The 17,568-nt window shown below is 37.6% G+C and overlaps 1 protein-coding gene across 4 annotated transcripts in view; it reads left to right on the top strand.

Annotated features, from left to right (window-relative positions):
• Ints6 (integrator complex subunit 6) overlaps positions 1 to 17,568 on the top strand; it is an 80,159-nt gene that overhangs the window by 58,622 nt on the left and 3,969 nt on the right. For 3 of the 4 annotated variants that reach the window (XM_041665927.1, XM_041665911.1, XM_041665931.1), the window contains 8 exons: positions 1,392 to 1,486; positions 2,747 to 2,857; positions 4,545 to 4,760; positions 7,779 to 7,905; positions 8,595 to 8,737; positions 10,645 to 10,876; positions 14,824 to 15,186; positions 16,176 to 16,269. In XM_041665927.1, the coding sequence (XP_041521861.1) occupies positions 1,392 to 1,486; positions 2,747 to 2,857; positions 4,545 to 4,760; positions 7,779 to 7,905; positions 8,595 to 8,737; positions 10,645 to 10,876; positions 14,824 to 15,186; positions 16,176 to 16,269 (1,381 nt within the window). The remainder of the gene's footprint in view (positions 1 to 1,391; positions 1,487 to 2,746; positions 2,858 to 4,544; positions 4,761 to 7,778; positions 7,906 to 8,594; positions 8,738 to 10,644; positions 10,877 to 14,823; positions 15,187 to 16,175; positions 16,270 to 17,568) is intronic. The other variant, XM_041665919.1, reaches the window with a different exon arrangement.

Here is a 17,568-nt window from a genome sequence, read left to right as displayed (position 1 = left end):
TTTTTTGTTTTTTTGGGGGGTTTTTTTTTTTTTTTTTGGTTTTTCGAGACAGGGTTTCTCTGTGGTTTTTGGAGCCTGTCCTGGAACTAGCTCTTGTAGACCAGGCTGGTCTTGAACTCACAGAGATCCGCCTGCCTCTGCCTCCCAAGTGCTGGGATTAAAGGCGTGCGCCACCACTGCCCGGCTGTATCTAAAAGTTTTAAACTGAAATATTCTAACTTTCTACAAGTTAAGATTTCTTACAAGTGATACTTTTGGTGTACGTTTTCTGCTTAATGCACAAAACATGCTATATTCATTAAAATCTGAGTACATGCTCTAAGAATTTATCCAGCTTTTTATTTGGAAAACAGTTTCGTTTGAGTGTGTGTGTGTGGAAGTGACAGGTTGTCCTCGGGTGTTGCTATTCAAGCAGCCATCCACCAGTGGTTGTTGGGTTGTTTAAATTTATGTTTCACTTTGTGTAAGAACATGTGATCATGTGCTCATATGTGCTGTGGTGCATGTTTGGCAGTCAGGACCACTTGTGGGAGTTGGTTCTCTTCTTTCGCCATGTGGGTGCTGAGGATCGAACTTGGGTTGTTAGGCCTTGTTGCTGTCGTCTTAACTCACTGAGCCATCTTATCAGCCCTGAAAATACTTTTTTTTTTTAAACTATTTTATTTTTATTTATTTATTATATTATGTGTATAGCATTCCTTCCACGTGTGCCTGCAAGCCAGAAGGGGGTGCCAGGTCTCATTACAGATGGCTGTAAGCCACCATGTGGTTGCTGGGAATTGAACTCAGGACCTCTGGAAGAGCAGTCAGTGCTCTTAACCTCTGAGCCATCTCTCCAGCCCTGAAAATACTTTTATAATGAAGGAATTTGTTTTGACATTAGAAAGCCCAGTGTTTGTTTTCAGATTCAATCTGGCTGTCATTTTTGAGGAGTGTTGAGAAACATTCCTTCCACAAAACATCAGATTTCAAAGTTGTAGTGAAGGGATTAGTAGGTTTTTTTTTTTTTTTTTTTTTTTTGGTTTTTTCGAGACAGGGTTTCTCTGTAGCTTTGGTGCCTGTCCCGGAACTAGCTCTTGTAGACCAGGCTGGCCTCGAAGGTATTTTTAGTAGGAACTATTGTACATACTCGATTTTTCTAACAGGACATAAGATTTTTTTCCTTGTGTATTTTCTGATGCTACTTCATTAATGTGTATATTTTAGACCATAATTAGCACCATTTCACCTTTGAAATCGAATTACAAACAAAAACCGTAGAGCTAGGTTTCCTGCTCTTAATTTTGTTAAGATTTTCTGATGTTGCTGCCTCAGCAGTAACAAAACAGGCTTGAGAGGAGCTTTGACTAGATCACAGTGAGTGATGCTGCTCTGCTGTTGACTGTTCCCAGATGACCTGTTCAAAGTGCACAAAGCAAAGCCAACACTGAAGTGGAGACAGTCCTTTGAAAGTTATTTGAAGACAATGCCTCCGTACTATCTTGGGGTAAGAATAACATTGTTAAAGTAGACCTGGACGTTTACAGTTTATTATTGGTATTATAACCAACATTATAATTCATAACTGTAAATGACATGAAAATTGAATGTACAGATGACATATTATGAGTGAAATGATGTAGATTTTAGTGGTTTATAGAATAATAGTGGTTATGTGAGTACTGCATAGCAAAGGCCAGGTACTGGCCTAAGTGTGATGTCTGTGTTACTCCTTACAGTCAGTCATTCTGTGAGGTAGAAATGAGGTGAAGATCGGGAACTAAAGGTAAAGTGGTCATTCCTAGGATTTTCTGTCTATACCTAGTCTTTCTAAGTGGCCTCTAGTCTCATCAGAAGATTAATAACTTGATTTTATGATTGTAAAAGTTAAATTGCTTGTCCTGTCAGAGTAAGAAGGAAGGGATTTGTAGATATTTTGACTCAACTATCTTTCACAGCTGTCTTTAAGACTTAACCAGAGCTTCATGAGCAATAAATAGGAGCTCTGGGATTTGACTTTAGGAGACACCAGAGCTTACTGCATTTTCCATGCCATTGGTTATCTTCTGTGTGTGTCTCGTCCACACATACTAGGCATGTTTGATGGAGATTTTACTGTATAAGGTGACTCTGAAAAGTGACTCTGAAAATTCTCCTTACTACTGAAGATATTTACTGTTATATATGTGTTTTAAAATTTTTATTCTGTTTATTTTCTTTCTTTCCTCTTTAGAGCTTATTTGTTTTTTCAGCTCAGCTAATGATAGAAATAGTGAGCGTCAACACCTAGTGACAGCTTACTGTATGCCAGATACTTTTATAATACTTTGCATGTATTAATTCACCAAATTCCATGATAACTTGATCAAGGTAGATGTTACTGTCCTTCTGAAAATGAGAGCTGAATCAGGACAGGAGGGTGTACCAGTTCAGCTGCTGTGTTCAGCTCTAATCCAGCTGGTCACCTCAGGTAGCAGTCAGACTGACTGACCTCAAGGCGTGTCTGCTCCTGTCTTCCAAATGAGTAGCTCCCCATGTACTGAGAACTTCAGGACTTCATTCTTACTGCCCTGAAATGGATTACTATGCTTCTAATTCATGTTAACTCTCTTAAGTTGCTTTTCATGCTACTGATAAACATTTTACTGAAATACAAATAATGACTATATTATGTTCAATGCAATTTGGGGTGAGATTTAAAAAGTCAGTATATAGAACATTTTGAACAAACTTGACATTGACTACTGTTTCCTCTTCTTTTCTGTAGCCTCTGAAGAAAGCTGTTAGAATGATGGGTGCACCTAATCTGATAGCAGACAGTATGGAGTATGGACTCAGTTACAGTGTCATTTCATACCTCAAAAAATTGAGCCAACAGGTAATGTCGGAAAGTGGAAGTGAGCATTAAGAATTTGACTGATAGCTAACTGGGCAATGGTGGTGTGGTAAGCCTTTCATCCTAGCACTCAGGAGGCAGAGGCAGGCAGATCTCTGTGAGTTTGAGGCCAGCCTGGTCTACAGAGTGAGTTCTAGGGCAGCCAGGGCAGTTACGCTGTTACATAGAGAAACCCTGTCTCGAAAACAAAAGAAACAAAAAAACCTGATGGCTAAGATAGTAGTAGTTAATAGTAGTTCTTGAGAACTCTTGTTTTGGTGCTGGGGTCAAATACAGAGGTTTTCACATGGTAGGCAAACATTTTACCACTGAGCTAATACCCTTGTCCAACACTTTCTTACTTTCATTTGAGGCAAGTTTAATATACACCAGACTAGAATTTGGGAATCTTGCTGATTTTAAATTTTTTAATAATTCTCATTTTATGAATATGGCTTAATTTCTATATATGATGATTGTCGGTTTTTATGTATAGTGTGTAGCGGCGTAAACGAATGCAGACAGATTGTAAAAATATATATATTGTTTTAATGTAGAAATAGACTTACAGAACCACCGTTCCCGCGGAGACCAGGAAAGCAGAAGAGACAGCTCGGAGCACACTCGCCAAATTTATAGGCAGACATTAGCCCGAGGCGAGCACGCCCCCTAAGGGGCGGGACTTATCCCTACAATAGTGTTCTGCTTGTGTGCATGTCTGCAGGTCAGAAGAAGGTGCCAGATCTCATTACATTTGGTTGTGAGTCACCATGTAGTTGCTGGGAATTGAACTCAGGACCTCTGGAAGAGCAGCCAGTGTTCCTAACCGCTAGGCCATCTCTTCAGCCCAGAGTTTTTGTTGTTGTTGTTTGTTTGTTTGTTTTGAATTTATTTTAGAATGATCTTTCTCTTTGGAAAAGGAATATCAATTTATTTTGTATGTTTGGGAACTGTTTCTTTGGAATTGTTTGTGAAACTATGGATTTTGTTATTCCTGCTATAATAAGTTATATGAATGGATACTGCGAATATCAAGCAGTAGGCACTTTACTTCCATTCAAATTGTAAATGTCTTTTAAAAATTTTTCCTAGTACTTTAAACATCTCTCTGAAACTTAGAAGGAATTAAAATGTGGCTAAAGTCTGCAACAGTGTTTGCCACATCAGTAAATATGTAGTCATAATGTCTTCAAGCAATTGTCTTATTTTTTGTTGGCTCTGAATTGGGAATGTTTTCTTTCATGAAACATTTACTTCATGGTTTATGAGTGATGGGTATTTGATTAAATAAAATAAAACTTGAAGGAATGTTTGTTTTGCTACAGAAGTTTAGAGTCGTAATTTATTTGCTTTACTTCAAGACAAGGGTTTCTCTGTATAACTCTGGCTGACCTAGAACTCACTCTTTCGAACAGGCTTTCCTTAAGCTCAGAGATCTGCCTGCCTCTGCCTCCTGAATGCTGGAATTAAAGGCCTACACCACCTCTACCTGATTGAACTGTAGTTATTTTAACTGATAAGGTATTGTTATTTAAGGTATGTTTGGTTTTCCTAGTACTCAGTGTAAACTGATTACTTGAGACGTTAAATTTTTAAATGCAATAAATAATTTATGGAAGGGCATATTCACTAGTATTTGATTTGTAAACTTAAAATGTATCGACACAATTCTTGTTTCTTTTTATTTTAGGCCAAAATTGAATCCGATAGAGTCATTGGATCTGTGGGGAAAAAAGTAGTGCAGGAAACTGGAATTAAAGTCCGAAGCCGGTCACATGGTTTGTCAATGGCACATAGGAAAGGTTTTCAACAAATGCTGCAGGGAATTTCAGAGGATGTCCCCCACAGGCTGCTCGACCTTAATATGAAGGAGTATACTGGGTTCCAGGTTGCTTTACTAAATAAGGTAACAGCTCAACACTGCTTTAGTTGTGTTGTATTCGTGATAGAGCAAGTCACAGTTTACATTACTGGAATTCAATTTGTCCAAGCTTCAAGAGGCCCTTTTATATGGTTGCAGAAAGATACTCATTGTATTATCACCAAACCATTGAGTTTTGGGATTCACACAGAAATTGTATATGGTGTGAATGAATGAGTTGATTGAGTAGCAAGCTTATTTGTTTTATAGATGACAACAAAGGCTTAAAGATTGCTAAACATTATACAGCTGGTGTTAGAATTCATATAGAACACCTTAAAATGCTTTATGCTCATTATTATAACTGTTTTCATTTCAGTAGCCTTTTTGTAGACAATAGCCAAGCTGTTTCTAACATTTATTTGGAAATATAAGGGGTCTGTAATAGTTGAACCAGTTTTAACACAGGAATAAAGTTGGGGGAATGAAACCATGTGATTTAGAACCGAAAAACTACTGAAGTCATATTGGGATGATTGTGTGTGGTTAAATACACAGAGGAGCAGTAGAATGGAATAGAGTTGAAGCAGGTTCTCTCACAGTCATTTAACAGAGGTGCCATGATAATCAAAATGGGAAAAGAGCCTTTTAAACAGTGCTACAACAGGGGATATTCCTATACAAAATAATTAATTCAGACATTTATCTCACATTATTTGAAGTAATCATGGTCATAAATAGAAGAATTGAACCTTCTGCTTACAAAAGAAAAAAAACAGAAAATCTGTAGCACAATTAATACAAACTCAGGCAGAAACTGAAGTTCAACCTGAAGTTCAGAAAAGCAAAGCAACCAGCCACTGACTCTTACCTCTACCTCAGTCCAAAATGGCCACCCTACCTCCAGGAATCTCAGGATGAGACTGAAAGCTGTTTATTCCTGTTTTATAATCCTCTCTAGGGCTGGGATTAAAGGCATGTGTTACTGCTACCTGGTCTTTAAGGCTGGCCAGTTTTACGTTTTACTTTTCTGATTCTCAGGCAAGCTTAATTTATTGAACTACAAGAGGAAAATGCCATTACAAAAGTCTTGATGATGTTTTAAGCTAATGAAGATTCTTTTTTAAAGATTTATTTATCTTTTATGTATACAGTGTTCTGCCTGCGTGTACACCTACACGCCAGAAGAGGGCACCTGATCTCATTACAGATGGTGTGAGCCTCCATGTGGTTGCTGGGAAGAGCAGCCAGTGCTCTTAAGTGCTGAGCCATCTCTCTAGCCCTGCTCATGAAAATTTTTTTAATATAACACACACACACAACAGTGGTAAATTGAACTTTTTAAAAATTAGATATCTAGCTGGGCAATGGTGGTACACGCCTTTAATCCCCGCACACAGGGGGACAGAGGCAGGCGGATCTCTGTGAGTTCGAGGTTAGCCTGGTCTACAGAGCTAGTTGTTATGACAACAAGAGATACACAGAGAAACCCTGTCTTTAAAAACAAAACAGAGCAAACAAAAATACCTTGCTCTTCATTGAACTGTTGTAACAACATGTTGTTGAATGATAGAATGATTGCTTAGCATCTGAGAGTCCGTGTTTTTACCCTTAGTACTATATACCTTAAAGAAAGAAGACAGAAAGAAAACCAAAATAGGCAAGGTACAGGTCAGAGAGAGCACTTAACATGATAAAAGACTTCTAACAAAATAATTGACATCCAGCTCACTAACAAAAAAATTGAATATTCCAGTAAAAATAACCAAAATACCACAACTGAAGAAATACTTCATCAGAGAAACACAAACACCACATAGTAAGGTAAATAGCCTTTAAGCTACCAGAGGAATGCAAATTAAAGCATAATGTGATATTCATATTCATATCATAGAGTTACTGAAGTTTCTAGTGTTGGGTCAGACACAGAAGAATTGGAACTCTCATTAATGAGTGAAGGAAGGGCTAAAGAGATAGCTCAGCAGTTACGAGCAATTGCTGCCATTCCAGAGAACCTGAGTTTGATTCTCAGCACCTACGCCATAGCTCATAACCATTTGTAACTCTAGTATCAGGGAATCTTGAGGAACTGCTCATATATGGTAAACCATGCAGGCAAAAACACTCACATAAAAATAAACAAATAAATGGCTGAAGGAACACAACTTGTGATTTCTTAAGAGGTAACATAAATATTTGTATGCAATCAACACTTCTTATTTGTGTCAAGATAAATCAAAATATATATCTGTATAAAATACAGGTGCCAGATTTTCATGGCCTTGTTATAGTAAAAAATCCATGTGGTTTTATTAAAAAAAATAAAGTTGTATTTCCATAAAATGAAATAGTATTGTGGAATAAAAAGAAAAACAGACTAGTGAAGTAAAAGAAGCCAGATAAGATATGAAAACTTAGCTGGGCGGTGGTGGCACACACCTTTAATCCCAGCACTTGGGAGGCAAAGGCAGGCGGATCTCTGTGAGTTCGAGGCCAGCCTGATCTAGTTCCAGGAACCAAAAGCTACGAAGAAACCCTGTCTCGAAAAATCAAAAAAAAAAAAAAAAAAGATATGAAAACTTAGCTGTTGGAAGAATTCCACATAGGCAGAAAGCTACCTGTAGTTAGTTAGTGCCTGGGACAGAATAAGAATCGATGGTATCAGGCCTAGGGAAGTGTGATGCTGTCACCCAACTGTAAGCTCTTCCTTGCTCATCAGTTCACATGCTTGAATGTCAAAGCAGTTTTTAGAAACCCTTCCAGTGTTTAAGGGGTTTTGTTAAGTGATTTGCTTCTCTTACTCAGAACATACTAAACGGCCTTTAAAGTTAAAGGTGAATTTGAAATTATTTTGTTGAGCTTGCCATAAAATTTCTATCATTTGGCCCTAAAACAGTGTATTTAAAATTGCATCATATGTCTGTTTTCTTTTTTCCCTTTAAAACTACATAATTAACTTAAATATTCTATATTTTATTTTTGGTCTTGTGCTGTAGGCTAAGAGATTTTAGACCCTTTTAAATTCTGTTTAGAAATATTTTATCCTTGAATGTGTTTATGTAGGATTTGAAGCCTCAGACCTTTAGAAATGCTTATGATATACCAAGACGGAATCTTCTGGATCATTTAACAAGAATGAGATCTAATCTTTTAAAGAGCACCCGCAAATTTCTTAAAGGCCAGGATGAAGGTTAGAGTATGATTTTAAATATTTCTGTTTGTAAAATAACTTTTCTTTATAATTTGTAAGGGAATGGTAACATAAATTTTACAGGCTTATAGTTTCGTTAATTCAAGCAAGTGACATTAAAGGGGAGAATCATTCATGCAGATATACATAAACAATAAAATAATTTATATACAAATAAATTGTTTTTAAAAGGTAATTCATCTCATATTTCCTACCTTCCTTTTTACTGTCACTGTTAGCTATAAATTCTCTTACCAGTTTATTTCTTTTTTTTTTCTTTTCTTTAAGCCTTCCTCATACCTTCAGATACATGGACACTTAGAGTCATTTTGTTGCATTATTTTAGTTTTTGATAGTTTTGACTCCGGGTGGCCATTTCATGGCATATTCTGCTACTTTCTTGATTTATCTATGGCATCTACTGCAGATCACATCAGATAATCATCAGCCTTTGCTGTGACTTAAGCATTCTCTCTACAGGTTTATACTCATTTGATAATTCCAATTTACTATTTTCTACAAATTCTACTATATTTTGCCTAGAAGATAAAATTAGTACTTTAAATGTTACTTTTGAAGATTTAAAAGTTGTTATATTTTTAATTTCCCCATATTAACTTAGTACATAGTAACATGGGATGAGTGTAATTATTAGTGAGGGTAACTTTTGTTATGTTCTCTCTGAAAAGATCAAGTGCACAGTGTACCTATAGCACAAATGGGGAATTACCAGGAGTACCTCAAGCAAGTACCTTCTCCACTGAGAGAACTTGATCCAGATCAGCCTCGAAGGTTGCATACATTTGGCAATCCCTTTAAATTGGATAAAAAGGTAACCGAAATGTTCTGTGATATAACTTATTTGTGATAGCTGTTGTCAATTTAGCTAAAGTTATTTTCTGTGTAAAGTATCTTATTAAAAGTGTTAATATTAAAGAATTGAGATTAGTTGTGCCACATAAGAAAACTATATAGAGAGGTTGGGGAGATGGCCCAGTGGGCTAAGGACTTGCCATGCATGGCTGAAGAACAGTGTTCAGATTCACAGAACCCATAGAAAAGCCAGACACTGTAGCATTCATTTGTAATCCCAGCACTTCTGGCAAATTGGGAATTAGAGACAGGTGACCCCCAGAAGCTAGTCGACTAGCTAAGCTAACACACAGTGTCTTAATCTAATGTCTTAAACAAAGTGGAAGGTGAGATCTGATGCTTGAGGTTGTAACCCCTGACTTCTGTGTGTGTATATAGTATGCATGTCCATATCCATGCTGACATGAATGCACCTGCCCCCACACAAATGGCATGGATATTCAAGAAAGGGATATTTTCTTGTTAGGTATAGAGTAGAAAAGTATACCAGAGGCTACAGGGAGAAGGGTGAAGAGGAGAAAGATAATGATTAAGTGGGGTACTAAGTCTCAGCTTGAGGACTAAGTTTTAGTCATCTATTGACAACATTGTAATCAATAATAATAAGTCTTATTTATTTCAAAATTTGTAAATGGAAAATTTTGCTTTTTAAAAATTTTTTTATTTAAAAGTGTTTTGTTTTCCTTTTACATACCAACCACAGTTTCTTCTCCTTCCACTCCTCCTGCTCCTCCCACCTTCCCCTCACTTAACCCTCCATCCACTCTTTAGAAAGGGTAAGGCCTCCCAAAGGGAGTCAAGAAAGTCTGGCATATCAAGTTGAGGAGGGCCAAGCTCCTCCCTTCCGTATCAAGTCTGAGCAAGGTATCCCTCCATAGGGAATGGGCTCCAAAAAGCCAGTTCATGCACTAGAAATAAGTCATGGGCCTACATACTGCCCAGGCCACAGAACGGTCACCCACATTTAAAGAGGCCTAGTTTGGTCTTAGATAGGTTCCCCAGATATCAATGCAGAGTCAGTGAGCTCCCACTAGCTCAGGTCAGCTGTCTGTGGATTTCCCCATTATGATCTTGACCCCTTTGCTCATATAATCTCTCCTTCCTCTCTTCGACTGGACTCTGGGAGCTAGGCTCAGTGCTTAGCTGTGGATCTCTGCATCTGCTCCATCAGTTACTGGATGAAGATTCTGTGATGACAGGGTGCTCATCAGTGCGATTATAGGGCAAGGCCAGTTCAGGCACCCTCTTCACTTTTGCTTAGGGTCTTAGCTGGGGTCATCCTTGTAGATTCCTGGCAGTTTTACTAGTACCATATTTCTCTCTAACCCCATAATGGCTCCTTCTATCAAGATATTTCTTTCCTTGTCCTCCCTCTCTGTCCCTCCCCCAACTCAATTATCCTGTTCCTCATGTTCTCTTCTCCCTTCCACTGGTTAAGAGTAGTAAGTGGTCTTAGCTTTTGATCCCAAAATTAAGTCTTTAAAAATTGTGTGTGTGTGTGTGTGTGTGTGTGTGTGTGTGTGTGCGTGTGCGTGTGTGTGCGTGTGTGCGCGCGTGTGCATGTGCTCATGTCATGGCACACGTGGAAGTCAGAGGATAAGTAAATTTCTGTCAGTTGTCTGATTCTTCCGCCTTTCTGTAGGTTCTCAGCTCTGAACTCAGGTCCCCAGGATTGTGAAGCAAAACACCCTTACCTGCTATTCTGTCTTGCCAGCTCTTAAGTAAACCTTTCTACACTGTATGCATAAGTCAAGCTATTACATTATATGCTATAAATGTATAGTTATTCATCAGTTAAAATAAGTGGTGACCATTACATTTTAAAAAATATGTATAAATCCAAGAACATTTTATATCTGTTAATAGGGTATGATGATAGATGAAGCAGATGAATTTGTGGCTGGACCTCAAAATAAACACAAACGGCCTGGAGAGCCAAGCATGCAAGGGATCCCGAAGAGACGCCGATGTGCCTCTCCACTCTTGCGAGGCCGGCGGCAGAGCCCTGCTGTGAATAGTCACATTGGAGGGAAAGGACCACCTGCACCTATGACTCAAGCACAGCCAGGTCTTATTAAACCCCTTCCTCTGAATAAAGGTAGCACTTTGGGGCTTTCAAATACTACTTGCTATTTTGGGTTTCCTAAGGGAAGAGATTTTTATAATAGAAACAGAAAAAGATTGTTCAGCAAAGTCCAGTGAGTATTGTTTATTGTGAATTGGTGTGTAGTAGCTTTTGGATGTATATTTTTGATGAACACTTTATATAGTCATGCTTTATTGTATTATATATTATGCTCTAAAATGATGTTAGTAAATCTCAAGTATTTCACAAATGGTTTTGGAAGGAGTGTTGTCACTACCAGCTAAAACCCAACAACTAACTATTAGATGTATATTATACTATATTACAGATGTGAGCAAGGCAGTAGTGATCTCTGTTCTCACAGAAGTCAAGGAAATTCATAGTCAATCAATTACAAGTGTGATAAATGTTAGAGATTATACTGTGGAAGCATTTAACATGAAGAATTAATTTCCTAAGAACATTATGTTTGTAGATGAGTGTAAATTAAAGCTTTACCTATGCTGAAGAGTCTAAAGATAATATGTATAAAATATATATAAAGAGAAAAGTATTAAGGAGACACCAAAGAATTCCATTATAGCATTGGTTTTGGGAATATTTAGTAAGAAGAGATTGGAAAGATGTCTAGAATCCAGATCATGGGTGACCTTGGAACCTGTTGTGAACATTCTCTATTTTATCCCAAGGACAGTGAGAAACCATTGAAAGGTTTGAAGGAGGTGATAACCTGGTTAATTAGGATTTCATAATTATATTTGAATATAATGTGTAATATCAGGGAGAATATATATGGGGATATAGAAAACTTAATAAATCAGTGTTTTTATTAGTTCTACATAGTGACCCCCCACTGGCTTATCTTAAATGGAGAGACATCCAATATTATGTACCATTTGATGGAATTTTGCAATACTCCCTCTTAAATAGGCTTGATCCTTCTCCTCTACCCTCTATTGAATATCAGAGTGATCAGGCCTCAGGATCCAATAATTCCATAGGAAATAAAAGAGACAGAAAAACATGTTAAGTACGGAAGAGGGTAGAGTCAGAAAATTAAAGTAATAAGGAAACTTATAGGACAAAAAAAAATCTGTTGTTTTGTTTTTGTTGTTAAGGTGAAAAGAGAGGTACAAAAGGTTTATAGAGTCCCAGTTACAATGCAAGGGCCTCATTTGGACCAGAGTCAGATAAGATCAAACGTTTTAAAAAAAGACAATGTATAAAATAACTGGAGGCTATGGATGCAGACAGGATAGTTAATGTTACAGTGTTACTAGTATGCGTCCACAGGGGCTAGTTAGTAAATACAGATGATTAGAACCTCATAGTGTGTGTCTTGAGAAACAATAGGCAAGTTGGGAAAACAGTGAGTGTGAATTTCATAGTGTGTTGGCAATTTCAAATGTCTTAAAAACAGACCAAGAAAATTAGATTCTATTGTGAGGAGCTGCGGGCCTGCTTTTCGTCCCGCCCGGCTCCCGCACGGCTAGCTTTACACCAGAAATAACAACACACAAACTGTATTCATTTAAACACTGCTTGGCCCACTAGTTCTAGCCTCTTACGGGCTAATTTTTGTATTTTGCCTAACCCATTTTTAGTAATCTGTGTAGCACCAGTCTTACCGGGAAAGATTCAGCATGTCTGACCTGGCTGCTTGCTTCATTGCGTCTGCCCGGGAGAGGGGAGCATGGCCTTTGAGCTCACTTCCTCTTCCTCCCAGCATTCTGTTCTGTTTACTCCTCCCACCTATGTTTTAACCTATGAGGGCCAAGCAGTTTCTTTATTTTTTAACCAATGACCTTCCTCCATCAAAACATCTTTTGGTCTCTGGCTGTTTTACCAATAATACTTTGATTTATTTATTTGTGGAGTAAAGGACAGAAAGCTTCAAAAATGGGATGAAGGGAAAGTGAGAAGAGAAAAATAAAGACAATGAGTATGAACAACTTAGTTTTAAGTTTGGCTCTAAAGGATAGAGAGGCTGGCGAGTGGTCCAGAAAAGTTCATGGAGATGAAAATGGTGGTTTTGCTTTGAGAATGTTTAAATCCTGACATGATGGACACATTATAGAGAAAGGTCAAAGTAAAGATGAAATAGGCCATAATCTCCACCATAAAGGCAAGAGGAAATGGCCCAGAGTGCTAATAAAAGAATGCTCCTTCTTTCTGTTGAACAAGATGGGTTTGGGAATAAATTAGGGACAAGGGTGTAGAAGAGATTTCAAGGCTTTGTTTTTCTCCTGTAAATAGAAAGTAGGTATACTACTGAGATAAAGGGGAGATTGAAAAAAGAGAATGAAGCTGAATAGTATCTGGGAGAGGGAAAAGATTTTGTGGTAAGCTTGCTAAGCAGTGGTGAAGATCTAGGCCTAGGTGGTAATTGGGACCACCCCTGCAGACCTGGCTCCCATTTCCAGCAGTTGCTTTCACTCCAATTCAAGGTCTGCATCTAGCAGTCAGGTTAAACTAGCCATTAAGTGTGGTGTTTTACTTGGCTGATGTACCATCGTGCAGGGTGTTAGAACTAGATCATTGGGACACTGGTAAAAAGTGACCTATCATGGGGATAAGCCTCATAAAGAAGAAAGTGACTATATAGCACAGTCAGATTGTTAGAAGAAAGAGGGGGAGCTGCTAGAGTAGAAGTCGAGCTGGAGTACTGCAGAGGGATGCACCTCCATCTCTGAGTTTGTGTCAGATGGGACAGGTGGAAGTGGGACTGAAAGTTTTTTTATAGATGATGCTCTGCATACATCTTGGTGAGGTGTTCCTAGGGTCCTAGTTAAACTACATGTTATCGTGCACATCAAGGCTGGGGCGCAAAGGAAGCATTTGAGAGGCTCGACTGGAGCTAATACTACTTTGAGAACCTAGAATGTCAGGAGGGGCTTGAGAATGTACAGTAGATGGAGTGACAGCATGTGCACCGGGTTCAATATGAAGATAATGACGAAGGGATTAGGTAAGTAACAGATTGCTCAAAAATGTAAGAGGGTTGTTTTTTTTTTTAATTAAATAGAAAATTTGAAATTACATTTAGGAAGTGAAGGAGTCAGTGGCTGTAATGTCCCACTTGTACACTCAGAATTGAAAAGGAGAACAGTATTCTTGTTTTTAATTTTTAAATAGGAGAGCTAGGTTTTCATTAAAGCAGAAATTATTATGGTTTTTAGCCTTGACCTTAGATTGTGGAGAACTATTAGTAAAGAAGTGTTTGCAAACCATGGGGTAGAATTTAGAAAGGAGATGATGGAAGGAGGAGAGTGGTGGATTTGTGGGAATGTTGTTCAAGAAAGCGTGTGGAAACCAGGTCTTTACGTTGGGATTTAGAACAACAAGTTCAGCTGCTGCTCTTGAGGCTGGTGAACAATCCAAACGCTAGGAGTCATGTCTAAAAATCTTATATTTATTGGTAAGTTGGTAAACTTTTGTGTCTACTGATCTAATGACCTGAAGTGGGCACCAAAGTATTGCATGGCTGGGGATGTAAAAAACCATGTGCTGTGAGGTGTGCCTGCAGAATGTTGAGCAGGAAATACCATTCAGTGCTTATTTGTCTCTCTAAGAATAGCAGGTTTACAAGACTAAAAGAGGCTTAAGATGAGGTGGGTAAGACTCTATCTAAGGTAAAGGTGACAATGACAATTTTAGTGATGTATTTTTTTCTGAAGTACTGAAAACTTGTTTAATAAAATTGCTAAGATAAGGTATAAAATCGAAAGCTAAAATAGGCTTTGTTTTAAATTTCTAAGCACAGAATTGCAGGGTTTGTGTTATGAATGCTTCATATTGATATGCTGTATCTTTGGAAAAGTCTTAGAGTCCTATCACATTGTTGGTATGTTTTAGTCTAAGAAATGAGTTATTTGTGGTAATTGTGTTACTTGAGCATTTTTATTGTGTACTTTAATACTGGTTCTCACTTTTGGCCCATTTCTTGGGTTTCATTTCAGAAGCCACTAATGATTCAGCAGTAGATGATGTGGTTGAAAATCATGTTGCAGACCAACTTTCATCAGACATGACACCAAATACTATGGATACTGAATTTCTAACATCTCCAGCCAATCTTCTGGAACCATCAACCAATCATACAGAAGCCCTTGGTCATGAACATTTAGGAAATAATGACCTCACTGTTGGTGGATTTTTAGAAAATCATGATGAGCCAAGAAATAAAGAACAAAGTGCTGAAGAGAGTATACCAGCATCTTCACTCAGCAAGGGAAAGAAATCAGTGCATTGCAGAAGCCATGAAGAGGTCAACACTGAACTAAAAGCACAAATTATGAAAGAGATCCGAAAGCCAGGAAGAAGTATGTAGAATTAGTTGATTTCTTTATGTGTTCCAGTAAGCAAAAGCAAGTCAAATTCACGAAAGCATATATTTGATTCTAGATTAGTCTTAAAGTACTATCTGAATTCTGTAAGATTTAAGTTTTTATTTAGCTGGAAAACACTGAATAATTTTGGTACTCATGGTACTCCAGTATGGTAGACAGCAGGGAATCCAGCTAAAAAAGACTATAGAGATGGAGTAGCTGCCATGACAGGGACCCAGAGTCGTGACAAATCTTAGAACAGGTAACCCAAACAGATGGGTGAATACTACTAAATGCTTGAGTGTCGAGTTGACAGGGTGTCTTAACAAGTAGGGTAGCCATATAGCCCAAAATTCAGTTCTCTGCAAGTCCCCTTCAAAACCTGTGTGTTTGTCAAGTTTCTCTCTACCACCCATCATCATGCATGAATTATGATAGCTACCTGGATGTGCTTTAGCCCCAAACCAAAGTCATTAAGACTGTCGTGCAAGAGAACTCTCTGGGCACAAGAACTGAGTCGTACTGGCTTCTGTTCAGGATATACCATTGTGATGGTATAGGGAAATGTCGTAGAAGGGTATTCAGGAAGTTGTAGACTCTGGGATGGAGTTAGATGTAGAAACTTGGAACCTTTTAGGGTTTTCTCCTTCTGATGTGTTAAGAGTTATAATTTAAATGATAAAGACTGATTGCCTGTTTCTCTGGGTGACTGCAGAGCTCTTTAATTCACCTTTAGGCTGGCTGCTGTCTTATACTGGGAACTTTTGGGGGTGGGCAACAAAAAGGTGCTTGGAAAGTTGTTTAATTTTTGGCGATGCATACTTCCATGCACACATCTAACAAGTAGGGCACCTGTTAACAGTGGTAACATTTTTGTGGGGAATACTTTTGTCTGAGTATATCTCAGTGCAAAAAAGCTGCAGGAGAAACACTGAGAATACAAATAAAAGCCAGTTAATTGCTTTTCCTTCTCTTGTTTTAAGAATATGAAAGAATCTTCACTTTACTGAAGCATGTGCAAGGCAGTTTACAAACAAGACTAATATTTTTACAGAATGTCATTAAGGAAGCATCCAGGTAAAGAAGCTTGTTTGTTAGTGAACACTAATGAATGTGTTTCAGTCTGTATATGTTTGAATGGCACTTGTTATGTACTTGGGTTTATGCATGCATTTAGTTCATTGAAATGTGTGAGATTTCTCCCTCACCTCTTCCCCCTTTTAGCAAATTCAAAGTTGTTCATTGAAATAGACACATAAACCCTTAAGGGATTATGGTTCTTTCCTTTGTAAATTATTATATTATTTTAAAATTGAATCAGTTTACAAGTAAGAAAGAAGTAGGAACAGATCATCTAGTATTTTAAGATATTTAAAAAAACACCAGTGATAGTAATAATTTTGTGTATATAATTTTCACCTACTTATATTTAGTACAGAAAAACATTTCTTGCTGTATATTTGTGTTGTAGATACCTTATTACACTTGATGCCCCTACTCCTCAAATTGTAGTAGAACACTGTGATTTTTAAATGCTACTACCAGTTTTCATTTCCATTTTGTAGGAACTTGCATTTCTTCCTTGTATTTATTTTTTTTAACACTCAGTTTTCAAAACGGACTAAATGGTATTACAGTAATTACTTTGGGATCTTTTACTATAATGTTTAGAATCCTTGTATATATTAGTATTTTTCTCCTTTTTATTTTCCTTTTTGGTGGTAGGAAGAATGACCACTGTAACATTGTTCCTAGGACTAGATTCATTCTTTTAAGAGAAAACTGTAATTTTGTTCTGGTATGAAGAATAATTTACAAATCTCTCATCAAGTTTTTACCACTTTATTTTGTATGTTTGGTACATATGTGGAGGTCAGAGGACAACTTTTAGGAGTCGAGATTGAATACTCAAGTCATCACGGTTCAGGGTTGGCTGTGTGGCTTGCTAGTCCCCAATAATTTTTTTTTTTTTTGTCTTTGGGGAGGTGGGGTTGGAGACAGAGTTTCTCTGTGTTCTGGAACTCATTCTGTAGACCATGCTGGCCTCGAACTCACAGATATCCACCTACCACTGACTCCCGAGTGCTGGGATTAAATGCATGCACCACGACCACCTTGCACTCAACAAATTTTTTAGAAAGTATTTTCTTTGTGAGATTATAATATTATGAGATGTCCCTCTTTTTCCTCTCTAGAACCTCTCATATACTCTCCTTGCTTGCTTTCAAATCCGTAGCCTCTTGTACCATTAGCTGTTGTTACATACATATATCTGTGTGTATTTGTTTATATATTTTTTTCTTAAGTATATAAATATAATCTGCTTGATCTGTATAATGTTACTTGTATGTATGTTTTCAGGGCTGTGCATTTGTT

The sequence above is a fragment of the Microtus oregoni genome, unplaced genomic scaffold, assembly GCF_018167655.1.
Source record: "Microtus oregoni isolate MIOR12 unplaced genomic scaffold, Mior012 000001F_ref0000356, whole genome shotgun sequence".
NCBI lineage: Eukaryota > Metazoa > Chordata > Mammalia > Rodentia > Cricetidae > Microtus > Microtus oregoni.
This window is presented reverse-complemented; position numbering and strand designations above follow the sequence as displayed.